A 25,943-nucleotide genomic window follows, 5' to 3' on the forward strand; every position below is an offset into this window, starting at 1 on the left:
GGGTGTTGTGTTATGCTTTTTTTTTTTTTTTTTTGAGGGGTGTTGGCTTGGTTTTTACTTGTTGAGGTTAAGGGGATATATATCTTGTTGATGGAATTAGAGCAGATTGAGGACGAATAACAAAGCCTTCATAACAACCCTCCCTCTCTCGCCCTCCTTCAAAGACCGCCTATCCACATCAAGCAGCCGCTTCTCGCTTGCTTCATTTACGTTTGACAGCTTCGACGACTCCTTCTCCTCCTCACCATCCGCCCGCAAGTACAACAATCATCATGATGATGACGGCGTCGTCGAGGATATCACGGATGAGAGTGGGAATGAAATGGCCAGACGGAGGAGGAGGAGGAGGAGGAGGAGGAGGAGGAGGAGGAGGAGGAGGAGGAGCAGGAGGGGTAAATGGGCGAGCGTGCTGAGGAGGTTGCGCGTGCTGATGGATGAGAGGGTGAGGTTGCGGAGGATGAGAATGAGGCGACTGAGATGCGGTGAGAGGAATAAATGGTGTTGCTCTGATGTCGATACATGGATATTGGGCGTTGATGGCTTCAACGGGATATGGAAGTGGTCGAGGTGTAGGATGGTTTGAGATTCGATGACTTGCTCTTTGAAAGAGCGTCATACTACAGAGAACATGAAGACCTCGTGCGTGGCAGACGATGACGGAGACGAAGCGGACAAGAGGCAGCTGCTGAAACCATCGAGCCCAGCTGCATCATGCATACCCCCCTTTCCTATGCTTTCCCCTGTTACAATCACTTACATACAACAACAAAATGCATACAGTACATGCCGCAAATACAACCCTTTTTGAGCCCTCTGTGCAGTTATTTTTTTGTGTAAACCTTCCGTGGGTCCCTTTGTTCCCTTACTCCGTAAGTCCTGCGGCAGACGTAACCCTCATGCTGCCGATTTTCCTCATAACCGTATGCGATGAAAGCAAGATGCGTCAGTAGATCATATCGAACTGTGCGCGTACAACACGCGCAAAACACACGGCAACATATCGTAGAAAAAAATGTGTGTGGCCTAAATCTCCAGCTTCTCCAAAGCGTCTCCAGCCGCGTCCACCTTGGCGGGAACGCCATTGGCATCGCCCACTGGCTTCTTGGTCCGCTTCTTGCGTTTCACCATGCCGGTGACGACAGGAGCCTCTTGCACCCATCGCGCAATCGCGTTGGCGCGCTCCGTCATGAGCGGATAGTCTTTGCCGTCTTCGGCAGACCAGCGGCGCGACAAGGGCTCGGCCTCGGCGTCCTCCGTGGGCGGGTGTGCTTGTTTCGCCTTGCTACTGTTGTTGAGAGTCCCGTTCAAGGCATCTGGCCCAGTCGTGCTCGTGCTCGTTCCTGGGCCTGGTTTGGGCGTGGCGCTGGTACCGTTGGAGGGCCTGTCGGAGTAGATGGCATCGTCCCGCTGAGCCCGTTTCTCGTGCGCCTTGATGGCCGCCCGGAACGACGCCTCGTCCGTCACCCGCTCGTCGTCCAGGGCATCCAGTATGGCCTGCTCGCGAATCAGCTCCCTCCGGCGCCGTTCTTCCTCGGCCGCGGCATCAGAGGAGCTCCCGGCGAGGAGAGCTGCGGCGGCAGAGGCGGCCTTGCTGGCAGACACGGCAGGCTTTTGGGCGTGGTTGTGGGCGTGGACACACGTGTGGTGGCTGCACGGCTCGTCATCATATATCGGCAGCGGTGCGGGCGCGCACAAGGTGTCCCACGAGGAGCTCAGACCAAGCCAGTTGTCGGTACGATGGACGACCTCGGCCCAATCGGCTCGCGCAGGGGACCTGTTCGCTTGAAATAGGGGATACCCGTCGGAAAGCCTGACAAGGCGAGCGACCATGTACGCATGCCGCTGGATCTCCTTGGTGGACGTCTGGGCGAGGCAGTGCGACAGGAGCAGAGAGTGCAAGGCGTCGGTGAGCAGCGGATGATACGTCACCCACTCGCACGTAGTTTCGTCCGGCTCCGGATCCAGCTTGATCAACAGATCCTGAGAGGGATACGGCGGGAGATCCGTGGGGGGGACAGAGCGAAAGAGATCGGATAGGGGGTACACGGTGTGCGAGTCGGTCCAGCTGTTCGAGTCAATGGCCCTTGAACTGCGCATGCCGTGTGCGACCAGGTTGACGCGGTCGTTGAACTCCTTGGCGACCTTGATGGGCAGGTTGGGCGAGTAGTGGTAGTTGGCCATGAAGGACAAGTAGTCCTTGATGGCGCGCTTGGCGAACGTCTTGACCAACTTCCGTGCCTCGACCTCTTTTCGCGCGCTCTCCTTGTCTGGATCAGGCGAGCTTTTGCCATTGGCCACTGCTCCTGCGTCTCCGTCGTCTGCTTCGTTAGCCGCTGCTCGCCCATTCGTCTGGCTAGATGAGGGCGTCGGGATGCTATCCAGAATATGCTCAGAAGCCATTGTCAGATACACGGACGCTCTCTGGAAGTACAGCTGAGCCTCAAGGCTGCTCGGCTGATCCTTCTCTGCCAAGATGATGTCGTGAGGCCGTCTCCGGGCTGTGCGTTGGGCGTCTCCAACCTGTGCATCTTCCTGGCCAGAGCTGTGCGACCTGCGAAGGAACTGAGATATGGACAGGGCATGTGTGAGATCGAAAATGGCACCTTCGTAGTCTTCCTTGAAGATCTTGACGGTCGCGCGAGTCCGCAACACCTCTGGCTCTCCCGGCCGGTCTTCGATAATGTCCGTCAGAGGCTGCAGGCTCGTGCACTCGGCCATCTTTCGCGACGGTATCTTTTCGTGGAAAAAGTGCACGTACTTGGCGTCGGGATCCTTGGGACTGCGCTGCAACACCAGGCTGCCCACGTCTTCCAGCGGCGACGCTCCCTGCATCGTCGCAACGCTGCAGGCGATTTCGTCCAGGCGATACGCCCGTCCCAGCTTCTGGCTTGCCTGCTCACGCATGCGAAACTTGCGCTCCCTGCTTAGCTTCCCACCGTGGCCCGGCGCGCCCATCCCATGTGCGCCCATGGTGGAGGATATGCTCGGAAAGCCGCCATTGACGTTGGTCAGCGTCGGTGAGGCGATGTCACTAGCAGCCCTCACGGCGAGATTGGTGGCCTCGTCAACCAGCCGTCGGACCTTGACGAGGTCGAAGAAGGAGGCGGCGTCGATGGGTCGCGGCAGCGGCGTGTTGTAGTTGATATTGGCCAGCGTCTCCAGGATCTCGAAGGGCATCTGCAGCCACGGGCCGTGATAGGAAGAGATGTGACGCCAGTGTCTGGCGGTTCAGACATTTTGGTCAGCAACAAGGAGCGAGCCAGCCAAAGAGCAAAACGAGACAAGAGAAATATCGGTAAATATAAAAACGGTGGTCATACACATACTTATTGCGACAGATGACGAGCGAAGGTGGGACAGCCGTCGATGACGCCGCTTGCGATGTTCTAGATCTCTGCTTAGGAGCCGAACTTGACGATGCCGCAGACGCTTGCGCCGTGATCGCGGGCGCAGGCGGTTGACTTCCACTGCCATTGTCCAACGAGGCCTCTTCACCCAAAGTCTGTCTCACCTTCTTCTTCGCCATGATGATGCCGTGGTCTGTACTGGAGGAGGGGGAGTATCCGGGTGCGTCACTGGCTTGGCATGGTCGAGAGCCTCGTGCAATGTCCAATATGTTCAGTGAAGGGATTCCGTCAGGAAACGCGGGTTGGTGGAGTGGCTGAGCAGAGATGAAGTGCGCCTAAAGGGCGATGCCGGAGAAGAGAATGCTGGAGGTGACTGCGATTAAATATCGTGATAGAGGAAGACGAAAAGAAGTGAAAAGGAACCAAGATATGCTGGAGAAATGATGCCGACTGCTACGGAGAGGCCCAATGCTGGATCCCTTGCGGCCTCGGTATTCAGGAGGAAAAAGAGGTAAGGATAGACAGAAGGAAAGGTGAAGTTGTGAAGCTGTGAAGCTGGAAGGGGAAAAAAAAAAGGTGCTGCGATGGCCAGGCAAATTGCATGTGCCGTTTGTTGGCAGCTCTTTTGTTGTGCTTGGTAGAGCGTAAGGTAGTGGGAGTGCCAATCACGTGCAGCAGCTGTTGCTATAGAGGCGAAGTATCGCGCAGCCAATTCGCGACGAGCGGGAACTTTGATCTCATTCAACTCCAATTCTGAAGTCCGTAACCACCTTTTTCCACTTCTCTGCAATTTATACACGGTCAAACGTGCAATTGAACACCACCAATTCCGCCCAGACCCGAAAAAGAGGCGCTCGGTTTCTGTTTTATGAGCTGTCACTGCATGCGCGCCTTGGGAAGCAAGGAGACGGCCTCGAAACCAAACTATTGGACGGCCGGCTATCGTTTGCTTGCATGGGGGCCGCCGCAACGCCAGCCAGCCTCATTTCACGGCTCTGCCCTGCCTTTGACGCGCCAATGAGGCCGGTAGAAGGAAATTAAACAAGAGTGTACGGAGTAATCATGTTATTCATTACCTGAAGTGTATTCATTGCCTTCTTGCCTTGTTTGCTGCTGCTCAGCCGCTTCCCACTGGCCGCACCTAATGTGAAGCCTGCACCATTCCCCAGCACAAGGCTTTGAACAATGCCCTGCAGATATCTCTGTTCTAGCTGAAGAGCCAGCCCAAAAGCAAACATTGTCTATCATTAAATGTGTATGAGGAAGAGAGAAGAACAATAAAGGGAAAAAAAAAATTATCAAGGGTTAAAGACAACCGTGCCAAGTTGGACATCGGGCCTCTCCCTTCCGGTGTCTCACAGGGAGAAGAAGATAACGGCTACAACACCACCCAGCAGAGAAAGGGACACTCTATTTCCCGATGCTGCTCCCGGGAAGGGAACAACGGATGACGTGGCGCTGGCACCACCACTCCCAGCATCGGTGGTGGTGAGGCTCGACGAGGTGGTAGGACTGCCAGGAACCGTGACGACGCTGGTGAGAGTGTAGACATCTGTGGGGGAGGCACCGCCTGTGCTGTGATGAGGGCTGGCAGTGTAAGTGTGATGGGGGCTCGTGGAATTGTGGTGGCTTGTGGTGTTGTGAGCGCCACCAGTAGCAAGGGGACCATGAATGGCCGTGTGATGAGCACCGGCGGTGCTGTGGACCGTCGTTGGGGAAGACACCGGCAGCTTGGCAAAGTTGGCGCACGTCAGCCGCGTCTTGTTCGCGTAATGGACCACGATCGACCGGTTGCCGAAGAAGGCTGGGCTGCCGGGCTGGAGAGACGTGTAGAGGTCAAAGTACTCGGCCACGAAGGGATCCGACGTGATCTTGCCGTACTTGCCGCTCAGATCGCCAACTTGGCACGTCTGGGGCGCGGAAGCATTGCACGCGGGTGTCTCGCCGCGATGGTACGGGTCCAGATGGGCCAGGGTCGAGGTGCAGTTGCCATTGACGGCCGGCTCCTCGTGGATGTGGTACACTGCATACGAGCATGGTTAGCCACTCTGAGGGTGCCACATTGCCATTGACCGGAGAGGCGGACGAGGGATGAAAGCCAAGATGGAGAATGAAAAGACGGAGAGCAAGAAGACGACTCACAAAAAGGGCCACCCGTCTTGGGCAAGTTTTCGAACTGGACTCTGAAGCGGACGCCCTTGCCAGCAGGACCAGCCGTAGCTGAAACAGATCCCTTGACATTGCCCACCAGTGCGGCGCCGGTGAAGAAGGGCTTCTTGGGCAGAGTGGCCTTGAACTCGACGCCTTGAGGATTGTCAATGACGACGGGGGCATCTTTTGCGGCGGCACAGCCAAAGAGAGCAGTGGAAAGGACCGCCAGGAACCCAGACGGCCGCATAATGGGCGATGAGAAGAAGGACAAGAGAAGAGAGAAAAGAGCGTTGTTGTCTGGATGGTAAATGAACGATATCGAGTGAGAGTTGAACGGTCGGTGCTGGAAGCCGTGTTAGTATGTATGATACAGGATGAGAGAAAACAGGCTGAGAAGCAATGGAGAGAAGACGGGAGAAGTCAAGCAGTTATAAGCTTGAGCAACGACAAGGAACAGCCACATCAAGGCAAGGCAAAGGGGGAGACGACTCAAAAGTCTCGTGGCTCAAGACATCCAGGGCATCCCATCCTCTCCAGATCCATACACGTACATAGTACTAGGTAGGTAGCCCTCGAGGCCAAACCCCAAAGAGAAATCCACAACAGCACCCACCCTGACAGGGATCAAAGCCTGCAAGCTCGCAGTTCTTGTCCTTTGCTTTTTTTGCCCGGCCGCTCGGTAGCAAATAGCTGCAGGTGGCAAGGTTACTTGGAGGCGGGAGCTGTAGCGAAGTGAGACAGCAACAAGATGGCCTCGTTTCTCGCTTTGTGCTTCGATCAACAGCTCTGTTTGCGTGGTCTTATCGTGGAAACTCTCATAAAATCGTCCGACGTTGTGTCTCGACGGATTATACTCTTGTGGAAGATGAAGAACAACGAGACGATGTCGATTTGTTCGTTTGCTTGTTCGAGGTCTGTCGGTAGCCGGCTTCTACAGAGACGCAACACACATCCACAAGCTGAAGAAGGGACCTTGCAGTAGCTGAAGTATCAAATGAGAAGAAAAAGGGCCGCTGCATCTCGTCCGTCATCCTTTTATATCCCAAGTCTCCTCACGGTTCCCTATCGTGTCAATTGTAAGCAGCATGCAGATGCTTTGGTCTGCCGACTTGCCGTCTTCACAGCCCTCTCTTCCTCCGCCTCGTCCCTTGCGCTGACCATCTCCTGCGCAGCCCGCTATAAACAGCAGCACCCCCAAAAGCCTGCCAGGCCACGACGGCTCGTTGGGCAGGCGAGGGCTGCCGATGCGACTCGAGGCTCGCGCAAGGGAGGACCCCTGACTGGTTGATAGGCGGCCAGCCGAGCCGTGATGCGACATTGGGTGGGCCGGCGCCGCCTAAGAGGGCTTCCTGGGACAGGGATGGACTGCGTACCAGCTTTAGAAGGGCCAAAGGCTGCAGCCGGATGCTCGTGGACGCTGCATATGGTATGGAACTGTAGCAAAAGGTGGCTGTGGCCTTGTCCGCGGCTTGTGTCGTTGCTCAAGGCGACAGCAACCACTCGCCCCGTTCTTGTATCGTCCACGGCAGATGGTTGGCCTCTACTGGGCCTGGAGATGCCGTGAACGCTTGTCTAACCGTCGCCATTGTTCTTTTGTGATACGGCAAATGCTGCTCCGCCACGAGTTGGCTTCATACCAGCCTCTTTCCCAAACGGTTCAGATGATGTACAGCGAGACTGGAGTCACGGTAGAGCATGGGAACCACGTCTAACCAGACAATTCAACGCAAAACAGATGTACATACATACAGTCACAGCCCGGCAGGTCCCAAAGATGGCGCGCAAGATACGTACCTCGTCGCTTACTTAGGCGCCAGCTCTTGCCGCGACTTCCGCGCGCCTAACCAAAGCCCAATGACATAAGCACGGAGTCCAGTAAATCAGCCCGAGCTTCATCTGCGCCTGAAACCCAAGGCTCCAAACAAGCTCTAGCTCAAAGCACGTTCGCCCGGCGCATCCTCGGATGCCCTGTTCCGCTCTAGCTCCGTTGGACGATTGAACCTCCGTGCCGTCGCTGTTGAAGCTAACAAGATACGCAACTGCTGCATAACCTCAATCCAACGAATCGCTGCTCATCCGTCCCTTTCCCATCTCTCCCCCCGTCGTCGCGCCTCCTCGCCTCTTCGACACTCGACACCCGAAATACTCTACGCTGCAAATCACCCAGTCGCGTGCCTCAATCCGCCCATCATGAAGCCCGTCGTCAGCGCCATGAAGGCATGGTCATGGTCCGTTCAAAACCCACCCAGCCTCCCGTCCCGCGACACCACACCCCAAGGGCGAGAGAGAATCAAACAACGCCAACTTCCCTTTTCACCTTCCCCATTCTTCGTCATGCCATTCGTTCATCCTGCGAGAAGTAAGCTAACCGTTTGCTCCCGATTTGTCGCCCAATAGCACCGTCATGTCCGCCTTCGCAATCATCATCCTCACCATCCTCGGCCTGCTCTACCGCTCCGGCCACGAGGAGCTCGTCGGCGGCATCGACGATCCCGCCGATGGCAAGGCCGTTTCGAAAACCGTCTTTTCCGCTGTCTTCGTCTACATTGTGCGTTCTCTCCTCTCATCTACTCTCGACCGCCCGACCACCTCGATTGCGCGTCTCTTGCCTTCTTTATATACCTCGGAGGCGATGTTTCTCGATGGGTTCATTGGCTAACGGTGCTACGGTGTCTAGGCTTTCTTCGTCTTCTGCGGTCTACAAGGCCTGCTGCACATCCGAGAAAACCGAAGGGGCGCAATCTCTTTGTGAAGGCCGAGACTTTTGAGCGATTTGACTTCTATACAATCGAAAGCAACAAACGGGGCGTTATTTTGGCAGACTCTTTTCTTTCTCTTGCTTTTCTTCTCTTCTTCATGTATCCGGGTAACTCGATGTTTGTTTCTTTGCCCGGGCTCAATGACCCCTGCTGGATGAAGATGACATCATGTGAGCATTGTACAGGTACGAGGGTTGGGATGTACAGCTTGGCCGGCGTGTGGCATAATATCGGGGCACGGTTGGGCACTTTTGATGCCCCTTGTCAGTCGGATTATAGAACTTGAACCCCGATCAATCTGGGAAAATTGCTCCTGTTTCTGAGAAGGGCATGAAGCGTAGCAAACCCTGAACCCCCAAGCAAAAGAATACAAACCGTACCCCGTCTCGTGAAGAATTGGCCGGCCGGCCTCGAGAAAGGCAAATAACCAAGTATCTCAGCGTGGAAAGGGTAGCTAAGATGCAAATAGAAGAGAGAAAAGGGATTCTATTTTTATTTTCGTGGCTCGCTGAGCGTAAGAGTACACACAGGGCAGTTAACCCCTCCCTCTGCCGCCGCCGCCGCCAAAGAAACGAGGAGAGGCAAAAGAAGGGGAAAAAGCTGCTGCTGCAGTTTTGTCCTTTTTTTTTTTGACCAGGGGGAAGTCGGGTCGTGATAAGAATGAACCTTTCTTGCATAACCCACCTCTCCCCCTCCCCAACTGTTCTGCCCCCCCATCGACCGCTTCCTCTTCACGTTTCTTTTTCCTTGGGCATGCTTCGTTCGGGGATGTAATGCAATGGGCGATTCATTCGTTCTGGGCCGTTTCGTGGGAACGTTTTGTTTATTTCAGCTTGGACCACAGCTTCGGGGCGGCGCATGAGGTGGCGCAGTGAGCGAGGTGGAAGACTAGAAATCTTGTCAGCAAAGAAAAAGCAACAATCGAGAGCCGTCACGAAGCCCTCATTGCTGAGAAGAAGTGACAACAAGAGCATGGAACTCGGATGAGATGGGGTGGGGGGGCTAAACGTACACTCCTCAACGCAGTCCTCCTTGGCCTCGCCCTCGGCCTCCTGCTGGTGAACCCGCTCAACACACTCATCAAAGTGGTGCTTAGCAGGCGAGCACTGAGGAGAGTTCTTGCACTCTGCAGTAAAGAAACACCTCAAAAGTCAGCATAACAAGATCCATCCCCTCTCAAGGAAAGCATTCCACATGTTGCGCGGAAAGCAGAAATGCCTCGCGCAGGGGCGCCAGCGGAAGCGTATATAACCAGACATGCGCAAGTAAAAAAGACAGGGGAGGGGACGTAAAAAAAAACGAACCTTCCTCGAGCTCTTCCTTGGGGTCCTTGATCTCCTCCTCATCATCCTCCTCTTCCTCTTCTTCCTCCTCTTCCTCTGCAGGCTCCTCTTCCGCAGCGGGCTCCTCCTCGGGCTCCTCCTTCTTCTCCTCTACCTTGGCCTCGGGAGCTTCCTAAAAAACAAGCAAAGTATCAGCTCCAAGTATCCATGCCAAAACCCATCAAGCAACAAAACAGCGCAACAGCAAAAGCAGCAGCAAAATCGCTCCACCCATGCAGTCAGGAAACCCTCCAAAGCCACAACACCAGTGAACAAGTCACCCCAAATTCACCGCTCATTCTCCCAAACCACAAAGCTCCCTTGCTGCACAGCTGCCCAAAGCTGATCCCTTCACCCTCCCTCCAGCTCCGCCCCTCGAAAATCACAGCACCACCAAGCACCAAGCAGACAGACATCCCACCTACCTTCGGTTCCTCAGCCGGAGCCTCGGCCTCCACAACAGCCCATGGCGTCACCGCCTCAACAATCTCGGAGAAAGCGTCCCAGATACCCATTGTGCGAAACTGTCGAGAAGGTTGACTCGTCGTCGTCGCTTTGCGGTTTGCGGGACAAAAGTCGTACGGTTTGATCGGGTAGAGGCAAGCTTTCGGCCAAATTCGCGGGAAAAGAAACTGACGCTGGGCAATTGAGGCATTTTGATTGGCCGGGCGCATCCAATCGCGGCAAGCAGAGCGCACAAGAGGAGGTCACGGGACTTGTCACATTACCTCAGGCTGTCTTTGTCAGCCAGCGTGCTTCAATGATGATGACTACTGCTAGCGGCCGCAGGCTATTGGCAGCAGCTGGGGTTGCCCGTTTGGGCGGAGCCTCGCTCGCGGACTGGGGGTCGCTTTGAGATCTCCGATTCAGCGGGAGGGGCGCTGTATCACCCCCTTACCTCCGCCGCCAGAACAACACATCGCAGGACATCCCGATCGATGACGCTGTGCGCAGAGCCAACACGCGGAGATGCAACGGGATATCACACAAGAATACGGCACAAGGGTGGCACAATGAGCGGGTTGCCATAAGTGGTGAATCCCATAAAACACAAAACTGGCATTGGTCAAACCAGGGCCCTTCCAAAAGCAATATAGCAGGGCCTGGCGGGCTCTAACTTATCATTATAAGATAACCTACCCCCATGTCCATGTGTAGCAAATTCCAATGGTTCGTATATCAATACTTATTAGTCCTGGTTCTTCCGGCGCCATCCAAATCCACGCAATGGCAACACATTACGGCGGCTAGAGCTGAAGACGCTGTCAAAATAAAAGTTTGGTCCATGTTCGTAGAGAAGCAAGCGCAAAATCACAGCAGAGATTGTTTCGTAGTCTCATGAATCGTTTCACCCAGGCTTCGGCGCCACGGAGCACTCATTATGGTGCCTATTCGTCTGCGGCGCCTCGGTCGACCTCGTTCCGGATGTGATCCTCCAGGCGGTTGCTGAGCTGCTGCGCTTGCGCCTCGTCGTAGTTTGGCGGCGGCTCGTTGGGCGCGCGGCGGCTAGCGGAGCTGTCGGAGCGGTTCGGCCCCGGCACGGCCAGCTGGCTCGACGCCGGCTGCTGCTGTCGGTCTCCCTGGGCCTCGTACGCAGGTAGTGGCTCGTCGGGGACCTCGGTGCTGGCGTCCAGCTCCCTGCGCATCTCTTGGTACTGGAAGAGGCGTTCTCGCAGGCCAATGTACGCCTCATTGAACTCCATCATGCCGCCGTCCGAGAAGGTGAGCTTGACCTCGACGCGCGGCAGCTCCGGCGGGATGCCGCCGCCCGACACGGGGATGCAGTCCGATTTCCACATCCATCCCCACCACATGGACGACGAGGTGGTTGAGTCCTGGAACTTCAGGATTGGCGCGCTGAAGGATTCGAACTTTGGCTCCTGGGTCGGCTTTGCGGGGAGGTAGATGACCTGCCGGGCACGTCAGCTTACAAGAATCCGGGCCATACGGGGGACTGCTTGTCAAAGGCTCAACCAACCCGCTTGTTGGTCAGGAAGAGAGCTCCCTTGTCACTCTTGCGATGGAACGGGACGCAGCGAGCTTTTAGCTCGGGGGGGACGGACAGTTCGCAGGATATGCGCCCATCGAGCTTCCACAGGATTCGCTCGTTGTTCAGCTTCACGAATCCGCTCTGGTTGAGCATTACCCAACTATCGGCATTGTCAGGATCGATCGGCCGCCGGGGAGGCGCGCTCGGGGCGCCCGAGATGAGGTAGTCATGAGGATTGTTCATCGTGGGGCTGGGCCCGGGCACATGGTTCCATGAACCTCGGGGCTGGGTAGCGGGGCAAAAGCCGTGGCCAGACCAACTTTTCTGGCAAGGCGAGCAAGGCAAGACGATGCCGGGATAGACGAGGCGGGGGAGGGTGGTAGACAGGTTATATAAGGTAGGCAAGGTATGGTAGATGCTCAGTAGAACGAGCCGAGACGGTGGAAGACGAGGCTAGCAGGTCCTTCGTATGAAGAGAGCGACAGATGGAGGGGAGGAGGATAGGAGGAAAGGAGGAGGAGGAGGACGGGAGGGAGGAGAGTGAAGGAGGAGTTAAATAGCTTTGGGGGAGGGAAAGAGAGAAGAGGCAAGGCGACATGAAGCCGCGCGCACCCAGCTGCAGTGATTGGAAGGGCCCCGACAAGACGACAAGGAAAGGGGACAGTGAACGAGCGATGCGGCAGGATGGGGAACCGGGGACAGGAAGGAGAGAAAAGAGACGGGACGAAGGTGACTCGCGAAGGAGGCTTACTTTATTGACATTGTATTATTATTATTTTTTTCCCTCCCGCCTGTGACTCGACTCTCTCTCTTCTCGCGGCCTCTGACAAGGGTTCTCGAGCAAACCCTAGCTCCTCTTCCGGATTGCTGGGCTAGGAGCAGCAGGCTCGATGGACGGTCCACGTACAGGCGCGGCGTGCAGCAGCGGTGCAGCCGGTGTGATTCTGTGTCTGGTCTGTCTGTCTGTCGTCTTTGTCGCGCGGGCTAGCAGGAGATCTCGCAAGCGTCGTCGCCAGACCCTGCAAAAGGCTCTTTGCCTGGGGCCTTGTCGCTTGTTGCGAGGGCGAGGGTGGTGGGGCCGGCGCAGGACGCTTCAAGGTTGGGCGGCCCAAACGAGGCCGACAGGACCAAAAAGAGGAGACAAGCGGTTCAGGAAACAAAACAGAACAAGGAAATAATGGCAATAAGAAAAAAGAGTGGCTGGGGGGCGTGGGCGTTGCAGAGGCGGATTGTGACAATGGACCGGCAGAGGCAGAGGCAGAGGCAGAGGCAGTGGCTGAGGCAGAGAGACGCGGCAGCTCAGCCAAGAAGCAGTGGAGGAGAAAGAGGGCAAAGAGGGGTGTGGGGGAGGCGAGACGCTGCACTGTGCAAAGTACCTGCTGCACTGCACTGCACTGCACTGCACTGCGGTTGACAGTTGGAGATGGCTGCTGTAATACCGATTGCCGTATCAGGGCGAGGTGAGGTGAGGTGATCTGTCAGGCGGCATGCCGGCGGACGGGCGTATGTAATCCGCAGCCTTTTGCTGATTCGGGGGCAATTGCGTAACGAGCAGTCAAGCCCGAATCCATGTCGTCAGGATAAGGTACTCCAAGTTGTATTGCAGTACATATCACAGCAGGCGAGGTGCTGCTAGCAGCTTCTACGGACCTTGAGCCGCCTGGGTCGACGCGTTGAAGCAGGGTCGATGGATGCTGCGATGGAGACCAGGCTCCGGCCTATCCACCGACTGACGATGCGGCACCGGCCAGCACCTGCGCGGGTTTGCTCGAGCACTAGCACCAAAGGGTCGTCAGCAGCAGTGCTAGTGCCGTCGTTGTGTTTGCTTGTCGTCGTCCGGTTCCTCGGAGGTGCGCGTCGGGAGCATCGTCAACTCACCCGGAACCTACCACCTACACAACGCAGACTGCAGTCCTCCTTTCTCCGTTCAAGTGCTGAGATGAGGAGATGGACGTTCCGAGACCGCAGCCATCACTCACTGCCTACCTTAACGAGTACTCGAAGAGTTTCAACGATCTTCAAGATCCCTTGGCTGGATGGGGCCCATTGACTCGACTCATGACCGCCGAGGCCATCCATCAGCTGGCAGATGCCACCCGACGCTCTGCTGCAGGTCGCCTGTCGCAAACGACGGGGATTCGAGTGGTGCTGCCAATACTAACGCAGGTGCAGGTACAGGTACAGACACAGGTACGGGCACGGGCACAGGCACGGAGAGCCCATACCGCCTCCACCTGGCAGGGTCCGGTTCCATGGAGTCTCCAATACTTGGGACTTGGACTAATGGCGGCTGAGAAGGGTGCGAGCCGTGTGCCGTGGTGCCCTGTCCGTGGGCGTGGATCCGCTGCTTCCATGTGGACAAAGACTCCGACGGTACCTGGCTGTACATGTCCCGACCCTTCTTTGTTTGTGTTTGTCCATTTGCTTCCATCATATGGTCAAGTAACTGTTTGTCAGCGATGTTCCGACCAATACTGGAGTCTTTCACCCAACAAAAGAATCATGCAGCATCTGCTGCCGTCGCGAGGATAAAAAGTTGTGGTGGTCCAGGCACGCTCAATCTGGCGATAAGTCGATGCGACGGCAGGTGAGTGGCCTGTGAATAACGACAGGTTCCAGGTGGGTACGAGTACTAGAGCAACTCCCACGATATCTGCTGCCCACGGCAGCATGTGCTCTCCTTGGAACTCGGCCAGCACCGGCCCATCTTTCCTTGGAAACAACGGCTCAGAATTCGAGTCGTACAGGAAGCAATGGCGTGTAAGTGACAAGGAAGGTGGCTCCAATGAAGCAAGGATGGTCGTCTCTCGCCTTTCAAGTTTCTGGCATCGGCAGTGCAGCACCGCCCTCACCTCACCTTGTCTGCTTTGATCCCCATGCTGGCGAGGATAGACATCAACCAGAGGATAGACATCAACCAGAGGATAGACATCAACCAGAGGATAGACATCAACCAGACCTGCTGCCCGAGATACCGCGTCTAATCGAAGCCAAACCGGAGAAATCAAAAGCACGATGCACGTACCTGTCAACACTAAGAAGCACCCAGCCCCATGTGGAATGCCACTTACTGAAAGAGAGGCATGCTGGGGATACTAGTCATGCTCAATCTTCTGTATCAAGCATAGCCCTGACAGCTCAGACTTGGAAATGTGCGAGCAACTGCATAAGGTCAGCTAGTCTCCAGCTTCCAGCTCCAGCGCCCGAGCCCGGTTTGCAGGCCCTGGCTCCTTGCTAACCTGCTAGACCTCGTGTACCTTGGAGACAACTAGCGCCTGCAGGACAGCCACGCTTCTGCTCCCGGCTTCGATAGGCCAGGGCCGGCCCCATAACGAGTAGCCTGGGGGGGCTGCTGATCAGTCGATATGCTTGTCTAACCTTAATCACCACCTCACTCCTTCCATCCATCAGGACGCATCAGAAACCCGGTTGTCGGGCGCCTGTCTTCACCGGTTAAGCCAATTCGGCCCCCCGGGCTCTTGCCTGTCTCAACTCTCCCCAGTCAGGCCATTTCACTCACGAGACGGCGCCTTGCACATCCAAATAGCACGAGGTCCGCCGCCTCCACGAGGCAGAGCCTGCATCATCTGGCTTGATGCGCGCACACGAAGACTGAAGAACTGCGCGGAAGCTGATCAGTGAACACACACCTTGCGCAGCCCTCGATCCAAGGATTCCGATACGTATAGTCCATGACAATTGGCGGGCTGACCTGCTGAATGGGGCGAGGAGACATTGCGTGGCCAATGGCGACTGGTCCTGACGCTGCAAACCATGCCCCTCGGAGTGGTGTCCAGCTTACCCCGTATGTGCTCCTTGCATAGCCTAGAGCCTCTCGTTATATGTTGTCTCTAAGCTTTCGAATCGGGGATTTCCCTGAGACGATGGCAATTACTCCGAACGGTTAGTCGACTCGGGGGAGAAGAGGGAAAAGGGGAGAGAAGAAGGGGGTGTGGCTGCAACAGTCTGGGGAGATAACCACAAACGGCCAGGCTTTACGGAGCAGAACCGCTTGACATGTCCGACGTGCCGGTTCGTGGCGATTGGCTCCAGCCTCAACGCGTCTGTGAATGTACCTTGTGCATGTTTTCAAGTCATATCGAAATACATGCCTGAACTAGAAAGTCGAGGCAACGGCGACAGCCCCTTGGCCTTACGTAGACTTCAAGCAAGTGCACATCAAAGGTGATGTTTGTAAGCATTCTGTTGAGTTGTCCTCGTCATATTCCGACGCATTGCTCGCCTTGCGTTTGATGTGTGGGTGCGATTCGGGCGTGGACCTCCGCAAAAAGCGAACTGCATAAGGTAGGAATTGCCAAGTGAGTAGCAGCTGCGGGCGTCATTGGGTTCGTCCTTGTAGCTAGACGTCGAGATAATAATAGCAACAACGGAAACGCTGGGTGGACGCGAGATGCGAACTGACATCCAGTGTACATATACGGAGCCCTTGAATCGGTTGAGAGCTAGAAATCCTGATCTGGACTGCACCTTACTGTCGTTGCCCTGGCTAGCTGGCGAGGCGGTAGTACAGCTCCATGCAATTCCGCATAATCGCAACGAGATGCTGTGCATGGCCTGGCCTGCGTTACCACCACTGGCTGTGCTGCCCCGCGCGTAACAGTCGAGGCGTGCATGTGAACCAGCCAATTCGCGACCTGGATCCCGGTAAGAGGTGGGTGACGTACTGTGAAAAGTTGCATTCAATCTTGACTGGCGCAGCAATCGCCGACATTCTGTGGCTTGTTCTCACGATGCGGCTTTGCATCGTCGACTGTCGGTCGACCTAGGGTGTGTGGCTCTGATACGAAGCAGAAAGAGGTAATAAAGGGGTGGGGCAGGAAACGACAACAACTCGATGGCACACACACCACCACCAAATCGGTCATCGATCTAGCCACGCAGCCTTCGGGGTGGTGGGGAGGACAAAAGCCGTGATGGTGTTGTGAGAACTGCTGAGAATTGACGAGCAGCAGCAGCAGCAGCAGCTCACCTTGCCCTATCCAAACGGGCAGCCGAGGAGAAGACTCGGCCCATTCTTCCTGCTGGGGCGATTTGGCCTCGCCACGTATTCAGGCGATTGTTGCATCTCAGTCGGCTTGTTCTTCCTATGCAGAGCGTCTCGAGCTTGGTGAGCTGCCGGTGCAAGATGATGCCACGACCTTGCCCTGAGTTGGCTGGATCTGCAGTTACGTCGAGAGCGTCGGGGCCAGCCGCAGAAGCTCAATGTCTCCGGGATGGCAGCGGCTGCACGGGTACGAGTATGTACATGGCCACTGGATATAAGCGAGGGGCTCCAGCAGCCTGCCATTCGGTGACGCTGGATTTGAGTTGCTGCTGCATGTTTTCCTGCTTTTCTCTGCTCCTTCTCTGCCACTGTGGCAAGCTGTGATTCGCATTTGGCCTGCACTGGTCGCACCTGGCAAGTTCAGCACCCAGTCCTTTATCCCCCTTGCACTCTTCTGTAAAGTCGTGTTTTTGTCCCCCTGGCGCAGGTTGGAGGCGCTCCGACTGGCCCACGAACGGGCCAAACGGCAGGCGATACACTCATACTCGTGCATGAAGGGCGCGACGCTGGCTCTCGTATATATGGCTGCAACATCGATCGAGATGCCAGAGATTCGATAGTCTGGCTTGACACCTCACACACGCGCAGTGTGTCGTACTCGCGATTGTCCAACCGACTGCCGGCTTGTCGCGGCATCAGCATCACCACCACGCACAATGTACGACTCGGCCGCCCGCACGCCGGGTTTCACAAGATCCAGCCCTCAGCCCGCCACCACCTCCGCGTACATGCTGCTAGCTCACCGGTCACAATAGGGCGCCCTGTCCCCGTCACCAGCGGTGTTTGCCTGCCGTTCTGGCCTCAGCCGACCCTCCTTTACCCCATGTCCTGGCCTCGTTCGCTGGACGCTGGCTGGAAGCGAAAGGAGACGCTGTGCTGCAACGAATGAGGGAGGTGCTTGCGTCCAGCCTTTCACGGTGCACGTCCGAAGTCCTTCTTTCACATGATTCTCCTATTGTCACTTCCCTGGATGCCCCTTGCGTTTGCTTTATCGCCTGTCGCTGCTGGCTCTGTCCTCGTCCGCTGTTCGCTTCCCCCAAGGTGGAAATGCACGATCCTAGCTGTGTTCAGCGGCATCCCGCGTCGATTCTTGACAGTTGGTGCGAGAGAGCTCCTTGCGAGGGGGTGACGATACCAGGAAAGAGTCCTTCATGGTACTGATACCTCTGGCGACAGGTCATCGCTACGGCTCCCTGACTGCTGATCAACAAGCACTCGTGCATGTTTGCACAGTAGTGTATTAGCTCCACGGGCGAGGAGTCTTCCATCCCAAGTCCAGGCATTCAGGCACAAACTCTGGCACGATACTGCACGTATGTACTGGCGATGGGGGCCACCGTTGTAGCATCATTCTCAGGGCCGATTGCCAGGCACTCCACGACTGCTGAATCCAAGCCTATCAGGGCCTCGTCTTCCACCGAGTTCTGCCAGAGGGAAAACGATAGGTACCGTACATATATGGGCCGCTGTTGCATGCCGACCCTTGCTGGCTGGAGCTTGCAGCAGCAGGCCGTATGGGATGGTACACAGGCTGATTGGAGGGACCAAGCTGTTACGGAGGCTCCCGTTTTTTTTTGACGGCCAGGGAACAAGGAAGTGCCCCGCCCTGTTGGACGTGCCGGTATCAGGGATATCTTGCTGGGAGCTTCTTGGTTCCTTCTGGTCTTCTCTCAGAGCTTCGACGAGTGTCGTTCTGCTCGGTTATCCTGCAGGCACTGTAGACTCCGGGAGCTGGGGTACAAGTGCAATGGTGCAAGCCTGGAAAGCCTGGCAGACGCCGGGCTGTCTCATGCCACCAGATGCCTTGGATGTGCCGATGGCTGGCTGCTGTGCACCCTCACTTGGGATTGCAACGCGAGTGTCTGATGCAGTCTGCATACAAGATGATGAGCCGTCAACTCTGGCACAGTCGGGGGTCTGGAGCACCTACTGTATCATGCAACTCGACATACAAGTGCCTCGCCTATCCACCGCTCCAACAGATCAACAAGTGACGCTCTCCATTGGCGCATGTGTGTGGTTGAGCCCGTTTCCTGTCCAATGTGGCACGCATCTGCATTGCCCGCGACTCCTGAGAGGCGCCGCGTCTCCAGCAAGGATGTGCAGAAGACTTGGAGTATTGCGTGCGAAGTATTATGCCAACTTCAAGGCTCAGTCGACTTGGAGGCGAAGGTACATGTGAAACAGTCCTCCCACTGTGCCGTTACGGTGAACTGAGCTAAGGAAGTAGCTCCTCCAGGCCTCTGGCAGCTGCCACAACCGCGGCTTCTCCTTCCGGCTCCTCCCACCAGCTCCTTCCACCTAGAATAATCGCTCCTTGAATTGGCTGTTTGCTGCACCCGGTCCTTCCTGCCTGCTTCTGCCTGTCTACCTTCGCCTGAGGCATCATCATCATTCCGCCCCCAGACCCGAACCCTCCCAATTGCAACGGCACGCCCTGATCTGAGGCGACTCGGTCAACGTCCTGCTTCACTTGTACGGAGTACCTGTAACAGGCCTGGCTCCAGCCTCAACCGTTCTGTTCCCACTTGTCCTTCGCCGCCACCGGCCTTGAAAGAGTCAATCCACCCGGGACCTGCCTTGCCTTGCCTTGCCTTGCCTTGCCTCGCCTCGCCTTGCCTGTGCCTTGCTTGTGCCTTGGCCGCGCTCACCGACTTCTGCCCCCTCAAGGTGCTGTCTCCGTGCATCAGCCATCCAATTACTACGGCCGTCTCAGCCCGACTGCGGCACGACAGACTTGACAACGGACACGACAACACACAGAAGCCAACAGCAGGAGGGCTCGCTCACCAAGCAGCAAGCAACAAGGAAAATCCCCTCCGACCAATACTCCGTAAACGGGCCACGGCGCTGGATATCCCCGCCAGTAGCAGTGGCGGTAGGAAATTCCCCGTCGGTCCATCGGCTGGCGCTTTGTGTCTGATACTACCTACCCAGCTTGCAAGTTGCACGGGCAGCTTGGTGTCACATGCCAGCTTGGTGAGAAAGATCACCCCTTGATAAAGCAATTATCAAGATTTCATACTGGCACCACAGCAACGCCATGGCCCAGTCATCGCCGCTGTCCAGCAGCATCATTGCGCAGCTGGAAAAGTACTCGGCATGTGACATCTCGGACGCCCTGCTCAAGCTCAAGGTCCCCGGCGCAGGCTACGTTGCCGACCTCGTAGCATACAGCCCGCAGCAAGCGAGCCAGGCGGCTGCATCATCACAACCAGTGACCGTCGCCCCCGTGTCCACAGTCTTGTTTGCCCCCAAGGGGCAGCAGCCCCCGGGCGTTGGTGAGGGCGGTGCCAGTCTTCCCGCGCAGAACATCCCCAAGGACGCCCATTGGGCTGACTTGGCCGAGCCGGGCACCTTTGCCGTGCTGAAGCAGCCGGAAGGCCAGACAAACGCCGTCTGCGGTGGCATCATGGCCCTGCGGATGAAGGTTCGCCAGGTAGCGGGCATCATTGTTGCCGGGAGAGTGAGAGACCTGGATGAGCTGAGAAGCACCAATCTGCCTGTAAGTAACCTTTCCCCCATGCCACCTGATCCAAGTATGACAGCCACACGCCCCTCCTCCTCCTCCCTGGCATCCTCCTCACTCGCGACACCCTCCCCGATGCTCTTCTACACAAGCCTAAGCTTTGCAGATCTGGGGCTACGGCACCTCCACCGTAGGATCGGGCGGCGGCAGCGTGCCCTGGGCGACCCAGGTGACGGTCCAGGTGAACGGGGTCGACATTAGCCCCGGCGACGTTGCCTTTAGCGACCCGGCCAACGGCGTCGTGATCATTCCCCGAGACAAGCTCGACGAGGTCTTGGACTTGCTGCCTGGCCTTGTTGCCGCAGACATCAAAGTCAAGGAGGACGTTGCGAGGGGCATGCCTGTTTATGAAGCGTTCAAACTGCATCGGGGGGCGTAGAGATGGAATAGGTTAGGTGAGTCTTGTTTAGAAATGTTTTGGAACACTCGTCTCCTGGTGGATGATTATCTTCTGGAGGATAGGTCCCAATCGTCTCAGATGGGCACCCTTCCACCTACCAGTCGGGGGTCCTGGAGCAGCGTGGTCACGGATCTATATCATCTCCATGTTACAAATGTCTTGTGAGCAAGAATTGGGAAGCAAAAGACTCCACAAGACGACATTCAGGAAAGAGAAAATGTAAAATGTCGTCAATACCTATAGATGAATGGTAGCCCGCAGGCTAGAGTCGTGTCATTAATTCATGAACATGCAATCATACAGAAGAACCCAATGCCTCCCCCTAATGTTTCGACAAAAGAGAAATAAACAAGGGGGAGGAAAGAAAAAAAAAAAAAAACACATGATAGCACAAGAAAAACACCCCTTGCCACTACTACCCAACTTTCTGTCTCTGTGGCACTACCTTGGCTTGTCTTGCCCAAGAGGAACAGGGAGAAAAGGGGTTGAGTCAGTGAGACGCCAGCACACATAAAAAGGAAAAAGGAAAAGGAAAAAAGAAAAAAAAAAAAAAAAAGGAAAAAAAGAAAATAGTAGAGAAATGACCAAGTGAGAGAGAGAGAGCAAGAAAGATAACCCATTTCGTAAACTTCTGGTGATTGTTTTCTCCCTCGTGTGTCCTTGACGTTGCTGTTTTGTCTTCCGTCTTCAAAGCTGATTCTGTCCTCTGTCTTTCACAGTGGCTGTTATCTTGTCCTCACAGGAGAGAATATATTCTTGGCCTCTGAATTGCTTCTTCGTGTTCTTCGGTTGTCAATATGCTGATGGAGCCACAGTCGTTTCCATGCAGATGCAAATGCAACCCGGGGCGTCCATTACCCGATCCGTGAGGGCTGCTGCACTCACACGTGTATATATGCATGGATATGTGCAGGCGTGTTTGCGGTGTGGTGTTGTCCGTGTCGTGGGTATATCGACGTGTCTGAGGTGGGCAGATCAGCCCAGTTCGTGCTGTTGTCCTTGCTTGTCGAAAGTAGCGGTGTCTCTATTCCTTCTTGTCATTTCTTGTACTCGTTATTTCTCTTGCCCCCGACCCCGACCCTTGAGTCGCGTCATAGCCAACCGTCCTTGGGGGGCGGCTGCGTCTTGTTCGAGTTGAAGTCGAGCTTGGGCATATCCAGCTTTGGCGCATCCTCCACCTTCTTCCGCGGCGAGCCGGGCTTCACGGGCGACGTCCTCGCATCCGCGGGCGGCCCGTACCTCACGTCCTTGACGTCCCATCCGTCCTCTGCGGCCGCGGCCACCCAGGTCCTCAGGCCGGTGTGGACGCTGCTGTAGAACTTCTCCTTGCAGAGGCGCAGACTGCCGCCCATACACCGCTCCCAGCCCGAGATGCGAAGCTCGGCCCGCAGGCGGTTCCTCTCGTCGAGCGTCAGGGTGCAGGCCAGGATGGCATTCATCAGGTCGAGGTGAGACGCCAGGTAATTGGTCGCGTCCCACTCCACGCCGCCCACATAAGGGGCAGCGGGCACCGGGGGCCTCTCGTGGGGGAAGTGGCGGCGCATGTATGCGTACTGCTCATCGTTGTCGCTGTTGGTCAGACGGCCCATGCCTGCGTCGCCTGAGCCGTCCGGGTCGGCCGTCAGCGCCACGACGTTGAGGTGATGGAGAAAGATCCAGAAGACTTCTTTGGTCACGTTGACCACTTCTTTGCACCACACGCGGTATGGCCGCTCCTGTCGCATCTCCAGCACGAAGGGAAGCGGTCGCGCCGACTCCTCCGGCTCGGGGTCTCGCAGGTGCCTCAGGACGCTCCTAGCCCTGATGACGCGCTCTGCAGACGACGCGGACTCGATGTATGTGAAGAGGACCGACGTGACGATGTTGCGCGTGGTGAACTCGCTGGGACCCTTCTTCTCGGGGTCGAAGAGCAGGTGTAGCAGCTTTGGGAAGAGGTCGGCCTGAACCGAGTGGAGATACTCCATTGCCTTTGCCGTGGTGGACAGGGCCTTGAGGCACAGGAGGTTCTCGTGGAGGAGGGCGTCTTCGTGTTCCTCTCTGTTGATTCTGCAGTTAGATGTGGAAAGCCCTACAGGAAGGAAAGGGGGAAAAAAAAAAGAAGGTTGCAGCGTACCTCCATTCAACCTCCATGATGCGCTTCAGCAGCCCGACAATCTCCTTCATCCCGCCGTGTTGGATAAACTCTTCGATCCAGGCAACGGTCTCGTTCCGCAGCAACAACCTCAGCTTGTGTAGCTTGCCCACCTCGACCTGCTGCGGCTGGCGCACCTTTCTAAGGTACGCGACGAAGTCGGCCGGCCCCTGCTGCATCTTGATCTTGGACAGCAATGTGCTCCCGGCAGACGAGTTGCCGCTCGAGACGGGTCGATCGCTGGTCACGCTGTCGGAGGACTTGTTCCTGAAGTGCCGGCCCAGCGTGCTCTCGCCCTTTGTCGACTTTTTGGACGAGGAGCGCTCCTTGTCCTTTTTCGCGCGCGAAAACGTGAAGCTTCGGCCGCGCGTTCGCTTCGGCTTCTCCTCCTCGGCATCGGAGACGACGGCGGAGGCGGACGTGGCGGCGGACGAGGAGGCGGCAGCACCACCACCACCGCCGCCGCCAGCAGAAGCAGAACCGGCACCTGCGCCAGCACCAGAGCCGTTGATGCTGCTGCTGACGCTGGTTCGAGGGCGATCGGCCTTGCGCTCCAGCTTGGCGGCGCGCATCTCGGCCCAGTCCTGTCGGATGAACTCCATCTTGATGGTCTCGCTCAGGTTCCGCATCTTGTAGCGCTGGTTCTCGGGGATGTTTCGGCGGTCCAGGAGCGCCTCGAGCTGCTTGTTGATGTCCTTGAGGTCCAGGACGTGCCCCGGCGCGGTGGGCGAGCCGCCGCGGGGAGTCGACGTCTCCGACTTGGAGCGGCCGTGGCCGAAGCTGGCAAATGCGCCAAAGACCTTGCCCCGTTCGCGGATCGACTTGCCCTTTGACGATGCCGACTTGGAGCCGCTGGGCGATTCCGACTTGATGGAAGACTTCTTAATGTCTTGCTGCGACCGGGTCGGATACATGAAGGTACGCGGGCGTTCCCTGGTGATGGAGCGCCTCTCGGAGATGTCTCTGTGATCTCTGCTCTCTCTGGGGTCTCTCTGCTCTCTCTGCTCTCTCTGCTCTCTCTGCTCTCTGTACTCTCTGTGGCCTCTGGAGTCCCTCGAGTCTCCCGAGTCCCTGTGCTCCCTATATTCCCTATGTTCTCTGTGCTCCCTGCGCTCCCTGTGACTTCTAATCGGGCTGGGAGGCCCCAGAGAGTTGGTGGATTCATTGCTGGGAAACTGAGCGTACACGGGCAGCGTGGCGCTGTGAGGAGGCTCGTCCGGCGTTCTGTTTTCCTTATCCTTGCCCGACTGTATTCCCTCGTCGTCCGTCACCAGCTTGTGCAGGCTCTTAATCGTCTTGGGTCGGGCGAGCAGGTTGGTCAGGTTGGCGCCCGACTTGGCCTTCTTGGGACTCTTGGTGGGCGACGAGTCGCGCGACTTGGTCATGCTCAGGAAGAGGCTCTTCTTGGTGGGCGAGTCTGCGCCGGAGCGGGCGGCGGCGGCGGCGGGCTCGGGGTCTGGTCGGCGTTCGTCTCGCGACTTACGGGAAGAGGCTCGCAGCGCCGGCTCCTGGCGATTGTGCTGCAGCTCGCCGAGGGCGGCCGGGCTGTTCCTGGCGAAGTTGCCGACGGGCATGATGTTTGTGAACTGAGCCTCCAGGGGCGAGGCCTGCAGGGCGTCGTTGGCGGACTGCTCGCGGCGGTGGATGAACTTTAGGACGGACGGCTTCGGTCGGTGCCGTGGAGGGCTGAAGTTGGGCGAGGGATTGTAGAAGCCATTGCTCGAGGCCATGGCACTCGGCTCGAACTGCGTCGAGCAGACCCGGCTCTCTGATTGCCTGTCTGCCTGATCGCCTGCTTCCCTTTTCCCCCCCTTTGTTCTCTCGGCGTGGGTATGCGCGTGTGTGTCGGCTCCGGGTTGCACAGCCTGGTGCTATTTTGCGAACGTTTGCCCTGTAGCACAGACAACAAGACAGGAGTTGGACTGTCTCGGACGGGGGAGGAGGTGAAGTGACGCGGTGGATCGGAGACAGGAAAGAATAGCCGGGTACTCTGGAAGCGCGCAAGAGAAGGCAAGGTATGAAGTAGGTAGGAATAAAGGGAAAGCAGTGAAAGGGGAGAGAAGAGGGGGGGAGGGACCCTTGGCAGCTGCAAAGGGATCTGGGGGGTTGAGATGACGAAGAAGAGTGAAAGGCTGGTAATAACGGGGGTTGATGGAGGCGGGGGGGGGAAGCAGTGACGGAATGTATGTAACTATGCAGCTGAAGAAGAGAAGAAGACGAGAAGCAACGGAAGAAGCGCGCCCAAAGGGGAGGTGGATGGATGCCTCTGCGTACAGTAGCCTACATGCAGCTTAACGAGAGGCGGCGCGGCATTGCAGAAGTGCGTGGATGTGCAGATGATGGATGGATGGATGGGTTCGAGGGCAGGGAAGGCCGAGCTTGTGCGGTGCCTGTTCCTGTTCCTTGCTCCTGTGGTGTGACGCTTCTGCTGTGCTGGTGGCTTGTCTTGTCTTGTCTCTTTGACTCTCTCCCAACTCGTAACGCCGTGGATGCGCCTACATGGCCTTGTTTCCCATATAATATCAACGCGAACAGAAGATGCAGTGGTCAAGGCGAGGCGACGATGCAGGAGGATGGTTGATTGTATGCAGCAGCGGCACAAGTAGGTATGGATGGACGGATCAATTGCGTCAAGTGGAGATGCTTTCCCTTTCTCTGCCTCTCTTTTTCGTTTATAGGGGAGCGCTGAAGAGAGTCGCGCGCGGATTATTTTGCTGGTGTATCGCGGTTGCCGGGCAACGGGGGGTCGCGGCCCGGGGGTCCTTTTTTGGGGGGGGGGGGGTTAAGTCTGAGAGCATGCAAGCATTTTGACAGTGCCCAAGCTTAGTGTACCTGTATTTGCAGCTGCGTTGAAGTCGAAGGCGTGTTGGTTTTTGTTTTTATGAACCATGTAGATGGTGATGATGCCGCGATCGGACAAGTCGTTGCGAGATTTACGGGTTTGAAAGGATGATTGCAGGTGCCGTTCAAGGCCGGTCTGTTGATATCATAAGGTAAGGTACCGTAAGAGTGGTTCGGGAGCTCCGTGCGGTGCTGGTACTGGTACCTGCCGCAGAACCGGGGCGGTGCTGAGCGCGAAATGGTGTGTGAGTCTCTGTGTGTGTGTGTGTTTATATCTGGAGGGTCAAGAGGTGAGACATGCAGAGCGCAGCAACAATTGCCGGGTTTTCTGGGGAAGCAGTGAGGCAAAGAGAACAGAGACAGAATTGAACTGTTTGGAATGAGGTCTTTTTTTTTTTTTTTTTTTTT

General features: G+C 56.5%; 7 protein-coding genes across 7 annotated transcripts; 2 read left to right on the plus strand and 5 right to left on the minus strand.

Annotated features, from left to right (window-relative positions):
• Window positions 1-241: 241 nt before the first annotated feature.
• CCMA1212_006655 (uncharacterized protein) lies at window positions 242-616 on the minus strand (the record flags this gene model as incomplete). The annotated part of the gene is made up of 1 exon (XM_073703862.1): window positions 242-616. The coding sequence occupies one exon, from the start codon at window positions 614-616 to the stop codon at window positions 242-244; it is 375 nt and encodes a 124-aa protein (XP_073557524.1).
• Window positions 617-1,023: 407 nt separating this feature from the next.
• On the minus strand, window positions 1,024-3,526 carry CCMA1212_006656 (uncharacterized protein; the record flags this gene model as incomplete). Its single annotated transcript, XM_073703863.1, has 2 exons — window positions 1,024-3,220; window positions 3,327-3,526. 2 exons carry the CDS (start codon window positions 3,524-3,526, stop codon window positions 1,024-1,026), a joined length of 2,397 nt encoding a protein of 798 aa, XP_073557523.1.
• A 1,176-nt stretch (window positions 3,527-4,702) lies between these two features.
• Window positions 4,703-5,745, minus strand: CCMA1212_006657 (Cell surface Cu-only superoxide dismutase; the record flags this gene model as incomplete). Its single annotated transcript, XM_073703864.1, has 2 exons — window positions 4,703-5,370; window positions 5,490-5,745. The coding sequence occupies 2 exons, from the start codon at window positions 5,743-5,745 to the stop codon at window positions 4,703-4,705; spliced, it is 924 nt and encodes a 307-aa protein (XP_073557522.1).
• Window positions 5,746-7,688: 1,943 nt separating this feature from the next.
• CCMA1212_006658 (uncharacterized protein) lies at window positions 7,689-8,250 on the plus strand (the record flags this gene model as incomplete). Its single annotated transcript, XM_073703865.1, has 3 exons — window positions 7,689-7,726; window positions 7,896-8,046; window positions 8,176-8,250. 3 exons carry the CDS (start codon window positions 7,689-7,691, stop codon window positions 8,248-8,250), a joined length of 264 nt encoding a protein of 87 aa, XP_073557527.1.
• An 830-nt stretch (window positions 8,251-9,080) lies between these two features.
• On the minus strand, window positions 9,081-12,587 carry CCMA1212_006659 (Cytochrome b-c1 complex subunit 6; the record flags this gene model as incomplete). Its single annotated transcript, XM_073703866.1, has 7 exons — window positions 9,081-9,145; window positions 9,270-9,383; window positions 9,562-9,712; window positions 10,005-10,217; window positions 10,995-11,489; window positions 11,558-11,893; window positions 12,477-12,587. Coding segments are annotated over 7 exons (1,485 nt in total), but the record flags the coding sequence as incomplete, so codon positions are not given.
• Window positions 12,588-19,677: 7,090 nt separating this feature from the next.
• Window positions 19,678-20,542, plus strand: CCMA1212_006660 (4-hydroxy-4-methyl-2-oxoglutarate aldolase; the record flags this gene model as incomplete). Its single annotated transcript, XM_073703867.1, has 2 exons — window positions 19,678-20,139; window positions 20,270-20,542. The coding sequence occupies 2 exons, from the start codon at window positions 19,678-19,680 to the stop codon at window positions 20,540-20,542; spliced, it is 735 nt and encodes a 244-aa protein (XP_073557355.1).
• A 1,112-nt stretch (window positions 20,543-21,654) lies between these two features.
• Window positions 21,655-24,424, minus strand: CCMA1212_006661 (GTPase-binding protein rid1; the record flags this gene model as incomplete). The annotated part of the gene is made up of 2 exons (XM_073703868.1): window positions 21,655-22,600; window positions 22,677-24,424. 2 exons carry the CDS (start codon window positions 24,422-24,424, stop codon window positions 21,655-21,657), a joined length of 2,694 nt encoding a protein of 897 aa, XP_073557356.1.
• Window positions 24,425-25,943: the final 1,519 nt, after the last annotated feature.

The sequence above is a fragment of the Trichoderma ghanense genome (assembly GCF_004382785.1).
Source record: "Trichoderma ghanense strain CCMA-1212 chromosome Unknown scaffold_8, whole genome shotgun sequence".
NCBI lineage: Eukaryota > Fungi > Ascomycota > Sordariomycetes > Hypocreales > Hypocreaceae > Trichoderma > Trichoderma ghanense.